Raw genomic sequence first — 13,070 nt, 5'->3', positions numbered from 1 at the left:
TTAGACTGCAAGGCCACCTTCCTGCCACCTGCTGAGCTGACCAGGAACCCCAGCTGGGGTCCGAGTCTTCCCACCCATTTCTACACGGGTGAGGGGCAGCGGCCGCTGAACTGGCTGAGGAGTCAGCGGTGCCCTGCCGGTGGCCCGCCTACCTCCCTCCCAGCGCCCCCTGCGCTCAGCTGGTTATCACGAGGCCTGAGGGGCTTCTGCTTTCAGCAGGAAGGACAGCTTCTGGGGAGTCAGGAGACCAGCGTCCGATGGACCTTCTGCTTTTTCTTCCCTGCAAGATGACAAGGGCAGGCTGCCTGTGGACGATGCCCAGAGACACGGATACTGAAAACGGCCACGTGCATTGCCTCTGTGGTGCCAGAAGTCATCAGGCTTTGAAAGCCACAGTCCTGGGGGAATCTGAGCCCACAGCTGAGAGCCCTGGGCTCCAGCAACCGTCCCTGCCCTTTGCCCTCTCCCAAGCTCTGGCCTTCCTCGTGTCCAGGGCTGAGAACACAGGACACCACGGCGGACTGGAGACAATAGCTTTGTAGGAAGAGGCTGAACATCTCACTTGGGGGACAATCAAGTCACTTGCTTTGGGTTGGTGGCAGGCTGCACGGGGGAGCTGGAGAGGAAGTGCCACCTTCTAAGAAAGAACTTGGTTCAGAGCTGCTCCAGCTGGCCACCCCGCGTGCGGCACCCCTGCTGGGCCTTGCTCTCCGCTCTCCCAGGCTGCCCACGCCTTAGATCCTCCCACCACGTGAGACCACGGCGTCCTCCGCCGGACCTCAGCGGGCTGCACGGCGACAGACCCTGCGTGTCATGTTCAGAGCCTCAGAGAGACTCCCAGCTCAGTGAGAAAGGACTCCCGGCTGAGGGAGCTGGGACAAGCCACGTTTACGTGCTCTCTGCTGCCTGGCTCCATCCGTCCAGTGCTCCCAGGTCCTTACCGCGTCGGAGCCAGACTTGCTCCCGGGTAGTCAGTGAGCCTTCCTCTTGGGTCCTCAGTTTCCTTGACGTAACGAGAATGTACTAGAATCAGGTGGCACACTCGAGGGCCTCTGGGCTGGGTTGGGGGACACAGGTGAGCACTGCCCTCTCTTGATGAGGGGCCGCCCCTGCTCTGCTCTGGCAGGTGGCTGTGAGGCAGAGTGTGGAAGGAGGTGCTGCCTGTGGTGGGCCTACCTGCCGAGGCGGGAACTTGGCCAAGGTGCCTCCCAGGCCGAGGTAGGTCCTATTCAGTTGCTTAAGCAGATCTTTTTGGAATGCATCACCTGCCACCACTCGGAAACAATTTTCTAAAGAGACTTTTGCCTCAATGCAGCTCTCTAGGGGGCGGGGTGGGGTGGTTTTTAAAGCAGGCTGTGGCTGTGTTGAGGCCCTGTGTGGCGGCCATGCCGGAAGTTACAGAGTAGGGGACACCTCCTTCACCCTCTGCCCTCCCTAAGAGGAGCCCCTCATTCCCCATTCGAGGACTTTCCCCCAGCCAGGTAGGGCCAGTGCCTGGCTGTCGGTTTCCGGATTCCCAGCACAGTCAGGGGCAGATCTGTGCCTGAGCGGGGGAGGGCGGGGGCCTGGTGGGGGCAGAGTGCTCACAGGCTCTCCTGACCTAGTGACCCCTGGTGTTCTCCCAGTAGCTTCTGTGGCTGGGACCATCGATGTCTTGGTCCCGGTGGGCACAGTGACCAGTGGGAGGGGAGAAGGTTCTCCTGCTGCTTCCTGTTCTCAAGGACCCTTGGATGCCCAGGGGCTTAGTGAGGCCCCGCACGGCCTCTTCCTGCACTAGGCCCTTCAGCTCCTGCTCTCGCTCGGACTTAGGAAACCCGGGCACTGCAGGATCTGCTGTGGCCTCCGCTCTCCGCCCGCAGCAGACTCTGTGGAGGGAGCCATTCACTCTCAGGGATGTGCACCCCATCTCTGACTCTCCAGCTGGGGCCTTCACTGGGATCGGCGGAAACCCTTTCGCTTTGGACTTTCAACTGCCGTGCAAAGCACAACCCCGAGCAGCTCTGGTTCACCAGGTCCCCCTGTGTGCAGAGCCCTGCGGTGGTGTGGGGCCCTTTGGGCTCGACAGCCAGTGTCCTGACACGGGTGTCGGGGAGCCAGGTGGAGGGTGGCGCTGGGGCACTGGGGTGCTAGGGCATGTGGAGTCTGGGAGCCCACACACGCCCTCCCTGCTAAGCTGGCTTTGTGTTAGGTGTGCAGCCCCTGCCCACGGGCATCTCCAGAGGGACAGGGCGTGACCCTGGACGGAGGAGGCTGGGCACTCTAGTTCTCAGAAAGTAGAAAAGGCATTATTTACACAACATATTAAAAGTACACTGGAGAATTCAGCTCCCACCTCTCCCCCCTGTGTGAGCTCCGGTGAGTCCTCCCCAGGTCCGAGTCTGAGGAGAGAGCCAATTCTGCTTGGGTGCTGCTTCCCACAGACGGGAGGGGCTTCCAGAGCCTGGCCCCCAGATGTCTGCCCGGGCTGCTTGTCGGTGGGCTCTGCCCTCGCACAGCTGCCGCACTTGAGGGCCAGCCAAGGTTCTGTGGGTCTTCCTGGGCCCGGCTCCTGGGGGCGGCAGAGCTGGCCGGCAGCTGTAATGTCCAGATGCCCCTGCCCTCCGTCCGTGCTCTGCGGGCAGAAATCAGGCCAACGCAGTGTTCTCAGGGCACCAGGTCTGGCTCTGGGTGTTTGTTCCTGGTTCCTGGGCCTGTGGGTGAGAAGGAACCGTTTCAGAGGAGGCCTCACACCTGGAGATGGTTCCGGGAGGTGGGGTGCAGCCCCAAGGTCCGCTCAGTGTCAGGGTCAGAGGCCGCCCCTCTGGGTCAGGGCTCCTCCTTCCTGCTGGCCGCCTGGAGGGGTGCGAGTCCATCAGCAGACCTCCCAGGGGCTCCTTTGGGTGGTCTCCCGAGATGGAGTCGGGGAGCTGGTGTTAAGGTCAGCGAGTCCCCTGCTCTAATGGCAGATCAGCTCCCATCACCCGAATCCCCGATGCTTCCTTGTTCGTCCCTTTACGAGGATCCCCACTGGTGGGTGGGCAGGCGGCAGGCGCCCAGGGCTGTGCGGGTGCCCGAGCCCAGGCCAGGCTCACCTTTCACAGCCTCTGAGCTCCATGCAGGTCGTAGTCACTGTCCGAGGAGTTGTCGGGCTGGGTGGAGACTCGATGCAGGGCCCCCTCCAGAGCTGCAGAAAGAAAGGAGGCTACCTTCAGTGGGCTGGGCCCCCCGGGCTATCCATGGAGCCCCTCGAAACCCCGCACCCCACAGGCCATGGAGAGCAGAGGCTCTTTGGGCTGGCGGCTTGACAGCCTCCCATCTGTTTTGATCAAATCAGCCAAATGTTCACAAATGGTGCTGAGCTCCAGGCTCCCTGGGGCTTCACTGTTAGTGCCAGTCAGGGAGCAGCCAGTGCAGCGAGCTGGCCATGGGGTGGCTCTGTCCCCGTGGCAGCTCCGTCCCGCATTTACCATCCCGCCCCGAGGCCCTGCAGGGAAACAGGTCGCTGGGGTCACAGCAGTGACCGGCTGACGGCGTCCCAGGGCCTTCTCTCCAGCGGAGTGGCATTAAAGTGGTATCCCTTCCACACCCGTGGGAGCCCTGGCAGCGGCAGCTCCGCCCCGCTCTCCCCAGGCGCCCTCTGTGGGTGGTCCCATGACCTCTGCCCAGCCCTGCACAGGCACCCGCTGTGCTCACCTGGATAGGCTGAGACGCGGGAGTTCCTGGGAGGCTGGCTGTACTCATTCTCCACGTTTGAGGCTGCGGGGTTCTCAACCTGGGACCGGCGGACCGTCGTGGCGTGGTCGCGATGGAAAGACACTGAGCAGACAGAGGCAGGAGGCAGGGTCACTGTGCTTGCTCTGACTCCTCCTCCTCCTTCCCAGCAGGGGCCCAGAACTTTAATTTCCTGTTCCCATTGTGTAGTGGAGGGTGGGGCTGCAGGGGCACCCACAGCTCCTTGAACAGGTCCCTCGTTTCCTTTCTGCTTGGACAGGTTGGTGTTAGCAGGGTCAGACTTAGAGCAGCTGCGGGTTGGCCAGCAGGCTGATTGGCAGGTTGGGCCTTCAGTCGCTCTGTTAGTCTGTCACCAAGCGTGTTGTAAGCAGGGTCACAGAGATAGGGCAGATAGACCCCGGCCCTCCCAGAGCTCAGAGCCTCTATTGATAAAAACGAGTTGAGAACACCGAGCCTTCTTGAAGGAGTTGGCTTTCGGCAAAGCGGGGAGGAGTGTGGAGTGGGAGGGCGGAGGAGGGTTGCTTGCCATCCAGAAGGTGGCGCTGGCTGTGGCTACAAGGAGAGAAGATGAAGGGTGGGGGTGGGCTGGCTGCAGCAAAAGTTTTACAGCTGGCCTTCGGAAGTTGTTCCGTGAAGATGACATTGTATGATAAAACCAGCTGAACAACCCTTCTGCCTGTGCCCCGCTTTGGAGACGAACAGTGGGAAAGAGCCCATGAAGGTTCTGGTAAGTCCTGAACCAAAGAACTGTGTCTGGCTTTGCTTAGCTCATGGACGTCCGAATCTCTGCTCAAGGAGCCCTCCTTTCTGGGCACCACCTGCTAACACCCGTTGGCACAGTATCGAGGTGGAGACCAGAGCTCTCAAGCCACTGGCTCCATCTGTGGTCAGCAGTGAGCCTCAACCTGGCCTCCATGGCTTCCTTCCTGAGCCCGGTGGACACTGGCTGGGCGAGGGAGGACCCGCCTCCGGGACACTTACTGTTCTGGTTCATTCCCGTGGGGCCGATCCACTGGCGCTGCTTCTTCTGGCGGACTGCAGGGAAGACACGGGGGGGGGCGCAGGTGCAGCTGAAGGGGGGCTGCTGGACTGCACCCCTGAAATCTTTGGGGCCTCAGTACCCCAGTGCGCTGGGGAGGAAGCTGCACTCATCTCACGCTAGAGGTGGTTGGCTCTCCAAACACTGTTTAGAACCAGAAGTAAGACCTGGGAGGGCTCTAGGGACCCAGCCAGTACTGCCCACCTCCGGGCCTCGCTCCGGCCCCTCTAGTCTCACTTCCTCGCCTTTGGATAGTTTTCTCCTGAATTCTGCAAGACAAGGACAGCGACCTGCTATATTCACTAGGTGAGGACTTGCTCATTTGACAGATGAGGAAACTGAGGCTCAGAGAGGAAGTGGCTGAATCACCATCATGTACGGCTGGTAGGTGGTGGCGCCGGGCCTGGGACGCATGTCTCCTGAGGTCAGAGGCCATGCAGATGACCCTCTGGGTCCGTCACCACCTAAAGAATGGCCACACCCTCCCTTAGGCCTGGAGTGTGTCTCGGCTGGGCCCGGGGTGTGGGCGAACCAGCAACTACAATGTTCCTGACTTTCTGTTTCTGTTACTTTGGGCAGAAAAAGGCCAGTGGGCAGGAGAGGGGTGGGGCTGGGTGGCAAAGCAGAAGCGGGCCCTCCTCGTCTCCCCACACAGGGGTGGCAAGGGAGGTGGTTTGGGCACCTGCACCTACATTTCTTCACCAGCTTCTTGTAGACGAGAGGGCCGCACATGACCAGCAGCACGCCCAGGAGCACGAGGGCCAGGATGATGCTCAGCACGGTGCCTGTGCCCAGGCCCGCCGGGTTTGGGTCCTGGCCTGGGGAGGCAGAGGAGTCAGGTGGGTCCGCCCGTCGGTATCGAATCTCTCCTTCTGGAGGGAGGCTGCTGGCCGGCCTCTCCCAGCAACTCGCTGGCATGTGTGAAGGCAGTGATCTATCTGGCTGTCTCTGCACCATCTTTGGGGGTCTCTGCCACACATTCCTCCCTCCACCATTTACCCTCTAACAGTTGACCCTCAGCTATCATTTGCCTCTTCTGTAATCAATATTTCACTCTCTACCATTCGCCAGTTATAGTGGTGGCCTTGCCATCACACGGGCACCAAGGCATGGCCATATACCCACGGCTGGACATCCACCCCCCAGTCCCTCTGCAGTGTGTCACTCAGTACTGTTGACGGAGCAGAGATGTTCCTCTGCCTCTTGTCTGACTATCTCCCATCCGGACCAGGAGAAGACAGACGCCGGTCCATGCGTTAGCTGCCTGACTGCGGTGGCAGCCCCCCTCATGGCTCCGCTCACTGCTGTCTGAGCACGCGTACCCCTTCGCCCCCGTTTGCCATCCCCCCTTTTCTGGGGCTCTGGGGCTCTCTGTCCAGCTCCTGGGGCCTATTCTTCAGAAACGTGCTCACTGACTGGGTCCTGGGGGAAAACGCAGAACTGCCCTCCGCCCGCCGTGGGCCGTGGCCGACTCACACGAGATGAACACCCTCTTGCAGTGGGATCTTTTCTCCTGGAGCTGGTGGCACTGCGACAGCTTGTCCTGGGGGCACAGGAGCCCCCGGGAGGTCTTCTCGCCGGCATCCAGCACCCGGTAGGAGTTGAGGTGGCCGCACTGCTGCTCCTGGCACACCTCCTCCCAGCGTGATGTGCTCGAGTGGCTGTGGCACAGGGCTGCCCACTGCCCATGTTGGCGCACCTCCACGGAGCCCGCGCACACGCTGCCGCTCCCCACCAGGCGGCTCTGCACCTTGGGCTGGAAATCTGGGGGGAAGCAATGGAGATGGGTGCAGGCGTGGAGGGAACTCCCTGGGCCCCGAGCCTGCATGCCTGCCCCCGGGGGACGGCCTTCCTCCCTGGCATCCTCTCTGGCTCTCGCCCCTGTCCAGGCAGCAGCCAGCCGCCGTCCCCTGCCCAGGCGGCGCTAAGGGACGAGCGTGGGAACTGGGTTCCGCTTTCCTCTCAGAAACAAACGTCCTCTTGTTCTCCCGCTGCTCCCTGGGAGGCGGGAGGGCTTTTCAGAGGGAAACTGAGGCCCAGAGATGGGAAATGCCCCCAAGTCCTGTCAGTTCACAGGTGGGCAAGAAGCCAGGAATGCTGCTGCCCAGGCCCGGTGCCTGAGGGGCAGACTGTCCGTCCCTGAGCCCCCCACTGCTCAGTTTGGAGGGAGCTGTGATCTCACCAGCTTTGGCCAGTTTCCATGGCAACATCCACCTTCAAAGCCCTAGTAAATCTATTTTGAACAAATGTCAAGGCCAGGCCCCTGGGTGTGGTCACAGGCTGCAGCCTGCAGGAAGGCCAAGAGACCCCTGGGGGCTGCTTGTGTCCCAGCGGAGCCGCAGTGGTGACTAATTCACACCAGGCGTCTACTGGGCGGGCCGCCCCACCTGCAGGAGAGCCCGTGGTCCAGGGCAATGCTTCCAGCTTTGTGCCCTCGAATCCCTGGCAGTAGGTCGGGTGGGGCCTGCGAGCCTGCTTTCTAACCTGCCCAGGTGGCTCCCACCTCGGCCCGGCCACACTTGGAGGAGCCGAGGCCCTGCTGGGGTGGAGATCTAAGCCAGTGTGCTATCAGATTGGGCAGGAAACGTAATCTCTCTGAGCCCCAGCCTCATGCAGAAAGTGGGGAGAATAGCAGCAGCCACCCCGAAAGCTGCTGTGAGGAGGGAAGAATGCCCGGCACCGTCCCTGGCTCCACGTCCGTCAGCCTCCACCAGGACCTGCCCCCTGGTAGAAGCCCCCCACTCCCCAGCCCCTTACTTTGAACTAGAGTGTCCCCTCAGTTTCTTCACTGATCCTGGTTTGGGGGTCCCCTCAACCACTCAGCTACAGCAGCATCGCAGTCTCTTCAGGTCGCCGGCCTGTGGCTGGGAGGCCTCTCCTGGACGCCCTCTGGGGACCTGCTCTGCTGTTGTCCCCTGGGGCCTCCCCTCTCAGTCAGAGCACCCTCAGCTGTCTCTGGGATTGACAAGCTGCCTCCTGCCGGGCTTGTCCTGCCATCCGCCCATCCTGCCCTGGTCCTGCACTGGCCACGACTGCCGCCCAGAAGCTTCTCCCCGGGCCCCGCCCCTCTGCTCCTGGAAGTCCTGTGGACCCCACCTCCCCACCCGGGCCCGGGGGCTTGCTCGAGTTGCTTGGCAGAGATTCCCAGGGCACCCGGTGTGACTGCAGCCTCCCATCCCCCCGCCATGGCTTAGGGCCCCACCACCAGCCCCTCCCCCCCTCGTGTTCTCCGTGGCGCCGTGTCCTGCGCTCCACGCAGGGGTTTTCAGGGACACGTGGTGACCGGCCATCTGGGCATGCCCGTGGGTCTGGCACAGTCTCACTCACCTGAGCAGACCAGGGCGAGGGCGTGGTCGTCCTCCCAGGACTGGACTTTTCTGAAGCACTGCTCCAGGGAGGCGCAGCTCGAGTTCTGGATCGCCCATTGGATTGGCAAGGGACTGCTGTCCCCTGGGGCTTGTGTCCTGGCTGCCTTGACCTCTGGCAGGTACCTCAGGAAGGAGCCACACCGGACGACCTCACAGATGCGGTTCCCCAGGTCCTCGGTCCTGTCCTGGTCCTCGGAGCGGACGGTGCCGCCCCGGCTGCCGAGGTAGAACTCCACCACGCCCGCACACCGCAGGCCCCCGGGCTCCGGCACCAGCTGCAGCCTGGGCGGAGCTGGGGAGACGGGAGAGGCTGTGAGTCTGAGCGCTGACGGGCCCCCTTGCTCCTAGATCTTTGGCCCCCACACGGGGATGAATGAATGCCTGGCTGTGGCCCCAGGAAGGAGTGAGGTCCCAAATACTGCAGGGGACACAGTTTCACTAAAACTTTTCATATCTACCCGAAGTTCACTAAATCCGACACCCTCTCCCCAGGGCGCCTGAGACCCCTCTTACCTGGAGTGGTGGGCGGTGGCCTTGTGGGAGGAGGGGTGGTCTTCAGTGGCTCTGCAATGAGACACTCTGGTGAGGAAGGGGCAAGGGGCACGGGAGGGAGAAAGACGGGGAGGAGGGTGGAGTGGGGGTGAGAGGGCTGGGGGTGACTGGCAGAGTGAGAGGGACTTGGAGCTCAGGATGTAAGTACCATGTGCTCCAGACGTCGTCACTAAGCCTCCTGTGAGTGGGCGGCACCAGCCCGTTTTACAGTTGGGGAAATGGAGATCAAGAGGAGACAGCGAAGTCAGCAGATCCTCAACCTTTTCCACCCTACTGGACAGGTGCCAGAATCCCTCAGCCTTCCCCTCAAGTTCCCCACCGGTGAATGTTTGGGGGGACAGTTGTAAATCAGGGACCCCCTTCCACCTGCCTGCTCCGGCCCCAGATCACAGGCCCCTGGCAGCCTCCTCGGGGAACTCACCTAAGCAGATCAGGCTTAGAGGATGCCCCTGGTTCCAGCTGTTGTTGCAGCTGGAAAAGGATCCCAGTTGTCCCTGGCAGGTGATCTGTTTCTGGGGCCTGTTGAAGTAAGGGATGCGGGCGAGAGCCAAGGCGTCCCCGCAGTTCAGCTTCTGGCAGAGTGTGGAGGCTTGCTTGGGGTCTCTATGGCGGTCTGGGTTCTGGCCCCAGCTCCGGCTGTCCACTGTGTGCCATGCCCCATCTAACGAGACCATCACCTGGCCCTGGCACTTCGTGTTGGAGCCTTGTAGTTCCACCTGGAACCCTAGGGGTCAAAGAGGTGGGGGTGGGGTCAGGCTGGGAAAGGCACTGCACTATGCCCTTGCCCTGGGTCTCCGTCCGAGCCCCACACCCAGCCAGGCACCCTTCTGCACCGGGCTGCTTGCCGCGCTCCTGTGAGCTCATCCTTTGGGGCACCACAGGGACTCCCCCGCTCAGGCTGGGGCTGCTCCTGACCCAGGCGGCCCCTGAAGCAGGTGCGGGAGGATGGGGCCCAGACCTCTGAGCCCCGGGACCTTGGAACCGAGGGCAAGGGAGGCTCAGCACCCACTGCGCAGCAGAACCGCCAGGCTCCTGGAAATTCTGTCTGCACAGATCCAACCTCGGCCTGGTGCCTGTTTCTCTCTCTAACAGTTAAAATCCACTTTATTGAGGAAAGATTTACAAACAGTGAAATGCACTCATTTTAAGAGTACTTGTTTGATGGCATTTGACAAATGTGTCCGTGTCCAATCTCCACCACACTCCAGATGTAGAATATTTCCATCCCCCAGAAAGCTCCCCCAATCCGGCCTCAGGCAACCGCCGATCGGCACTCTGTCACTAAGGGTTAGATTCGTCTGTTCTAGAATGTCATGTAAGTGGAACACAAATTTAGCATTTGTGTTTGTTTGTGGGTTTTTTAGTTTGGCTTCTTTGCACCCAGCGTTTGAGGTGTTGCTGCACGTACGTGGTTGGTTCATCGTTGTTGACGCTGAGTGAGTTACTCGCACAAATGCGCCACAGTTGTGTATCTGTTCGCCATGGGGTGGTTTCCATGGGCTGCTATGAACACTCGTCTACCAGCCCTTGTCTTTCCTGTGGGCTATGCCCCTGTTTCTCCTGGAAGAATAGCTAGAAGTGGAGTTGCTGGGTCATAGGTAGGGACTTGACTTGTGTGATTTCCTGAAGCTCCGTGAAGGAAGAAATAAAAATATATTTTTGCATGAGCATAAAAAGCTGAACAGAGCCCTGGCCAGTTTGGCTCAGCGGTTAGAGCGTCGGCGTGAGGACCGGAGAGACCCGGGTTTGGTTCCCGCTAAGGGCACGTACTTCGGTTGCAGTTTGTCCCCGACCCTGGTTGGTCGTGTGGGTGGCAGCCACTCGATGTGTCCCTTTCACGTCGATGATTCTCTCTCTCTCTCTCTCCCTCCCGCTCTATCTGAACAAAAAATGGAAAAATATCCTCGGGTGAGGATTAAAAAAAAAGCTGAACAGATGGGGGCATTAGCATGTGGAAGAGTCGGGCAGATGGGGCATTAGCATGGGGAAGAGTTGGACAGATGGGACATTAGCATGGGGAAGAGTTGGACAGATGGGGCATTAGCATGGGGAAGAGTTGGACAGATGGGGCATTAGCATGGGGAAGAGTTGGACAGATGGGGCATTAGCATGGGGAAGAGTTGGGCAGATGGGGCATTAGCATGGGGAATCGGTGGACAGATGGGGCATTAGCATGGGGAAGGGTTGGACAGATGGGGGCAGTAGCATGGGAAAGCAGCCCGGGCAGATGGGGCATTAGCATGGGGAAGAGTTGGACAGAGGGGCATAGCATGGTAAGAGCCGGGCAGATGGGGCAGTAGCATTGGGGAAAGAGTTGGGACAGATGGGCATTAGCATGGGAAGAGCCGGGCAATGGGGCATTAGCATGGGGAAGAAGTGGACGATGGGACTAGCATGGGGAAGAGTTGGACAGATGGGGCTAAGGAGTGGGGACAGATGGGGCATTAGCATGGGGAGGGGTATGGAGCAGATGGGCATTAGCATGGGAAGAGTTGGACAGGATGGGGCTTAGCATGGGGAAGAGGTTGGACAGATGCGGCATTAGCAGGGGGAAGGAGTTGACAGATGGGGCCATTAGCATGGGGAAAGAGTGGGACAGATGGGGCATTAGCATGGGGAGGAGTTGGGACAGATGGGGCATTAGCATGGGGAAAGGCTGCGACAGATGGGGGCATTAGCATTGGGAAGAGTTGGACAGATGGGCATTAGCATGGGGAAGGGGTGGACAGATGGCAATTAGCATGGGGAGAGGGTTGGACAGATGGGCATTAGGCATTGGGGAAGAGTTGGACAGATGGGGCATTAGCATGGTGGGAAGGAGGTTGGCAGATGGGGCATTAGCATGGGAGGAGCCGGGCAGGTGGGGGCATTAGCATGGGGAAGAGTTGGACAGATGGGGCATTAGCATGGGGAAGAGTTGGACAGATGGGGCAATTAGCATGGGGAAGAGCCGGGCAGATGGGGCATTAGCATGGGGAAGAGCTTGGACAGATGGGGGCATTAGCATGGGAAGAGTTGGAAGAGGGGACATTAGCATGGGGAAGGTTGGACAAGCATGGGCATTAGCATGGGGAAGGGTGGACAGATGGGCATTAGCATGGGGAAGAGTTGGACAGATGGGGCATTAGCAGGGGAAGAGTTGGACAGATGGGGCATAGCATGGGAAGAAGGGTTGGACAGATGGGGCATTAACAGAACGAGCAAAGTAGCATAGCATGGGGAAGAGTTGGACAGATGGGGCATTAGCATGGGGAAGGGTTGGACAGATGGGGCATTAGCATGGGGAAGAGTTGGACAGATGGGGCATTAGCATGGGGAAGAGTTGGACAGATGGGGCATTAGCATGGGAAGGGTTGGGCAGAGGGGCATTAGCATGGGGAAAGGTGGAAAGATGGGGAATTAGCATGGGGAAAGAGTTGGACAGATGGGGCATTAGCATGGGGAAGGGTTGGACAGATGGGGCATTAGCATGGGGAAGAGTTGGACAGATGGGGCATTAGCATGGGGAGGGTTGGACAGATGGGGCAATAGCATGGGGAAGAGTTGGACAGATGGGACATTAGCATGGGGAAGAGTTGGACAGATGGGGCATTAGCATGGGGAAGGGTTGGGCAGATGGGGCATTAGCAGGGGGAAGAGTGGGACAGATGGGGCATTAGCATGGGGAAGAGTTGGACAGAATGGGGCATTAGCATGGGGACAGGTTGGGCAGATGGGGCATTAGCATGGGAAGAGTTGGACAGATGGGGCATTAGCATGGGGAACAGATTGCACAGATGGGGCATTAGCATGGGGAACAGTTGGACAGATGGGGATTAGCATGGGGAAGGGTTGGGAAATGGGACATAGCATGGGGAAGAGTTGGACAGATGGGGCATTAGCATGGGGAAGAGTTGGGCAGATGGGGCATTAGCATGGGGAAGAGTTGGACAGATGGGACATTAGCATGGGGAAGAGCCGGGCAGATGGGGCATTAGCATGGGGAAGAGTTGGACAGATGGGGCATTAGCATGGGGAAGAGTTGGACAGATGGGGCATTAGCATGGGGAAGGGTTGGACAGATGGGGCATTAGCATGGGGAAGAGTTGGACAGATGGGGCATTAGCATGGGGAAGAGTTGGACAGATGGGGGCATTAGCATGGGGAAGAGTTGGACAGATGGGACATTAGCATGGGGAAGAGTTGGACAGATGGGACATTAGCATGGGGAAGAGTTGGACAGATGGGGCATTAGCATGGGGAAGAGTTGGACAGATGGGGCATTAGCATGGGGAAGAGTTGGACAGATGGGACATTAGCATGGGGAAGAGTTGGACAGATGGGGCATTAGCATGGGGAAGGGTTGGACAGATGGGGCATTAGCATGGGGAAGAGTTGGACAGATGGGGCATTAGCATGGG

At 59.7% G+C, this 13,070-nt stretch overlaps 1 protein-coding gene across 1 annotated transcript in view; it reads right to left on the bottom strand.

Moving 5' to 3' along the window:
• Positions 1–2,207: 2,207 nt before the first annotated feature.
• Positions 2,208–13,070, bottom strand: part of CD5 (CD5 molecule) — a 29,229-nt gene continuing 18,366 nt past the window's right edge. Inside the window, exons 3-11 of the mRNA XM_036260098.1 lie at positions 9,092–9,394; positions 8,632–8,682; positions 8,078–8,410; positions 6,227–6,514; positions 5,443–5,568; positions 4,693–4,746; positions 3,673–3,795; positions 3,072–3,163; positions 2,208–2,690 (exon numbers count right to left, since the gene is read on the bottom strand). Coding sequence (XP_036115991.1) covers positions 3,075–3,163; positions 3,673–3,795; positions 4,693–4,746; positions 5,443–5,568; positions 6,227–6,514; positions 8,078–8,410; positions 8,632–8,682; positions 9,092–9,394 — 1,367 coding nt within the window. The 3' untranslated portion in view covers positions 2,208–2,690; positions 3,072–3,074. The remainder of the gene's footprint in view (positions 2,691–3,071; positions 3,164–3,672; positions 3,796–4,692; positions 4,747–5,442; positions 5,569–6,226; positions 6,515–8,077; positions 8,411–8,631; positions 8,683–9,091; positions 9,395–13,070) is intronic.

The sequence above is a fragment of the Molossus molossus genome, unplaced genomic scaffold (assembly GCF_014108415.1).
Source record: "Molossus molossus isolate mMolMol1 unplaced genomic scaffold, mMolMol1.p scaffold_m16_p_13, whole genome shotgun sequence".
Taxonomy (NCBI): Eukaryota; Metazoa; Chordata; class Mammalia; order Chiroptera; family Molossidae; genus Molossus; species Molossus molossus.
The sequence above is the reverse complement of the archived record's forward strand: the minus strand, read 5'-3'. Positions and strand labels throughout refer to the sequence as shown.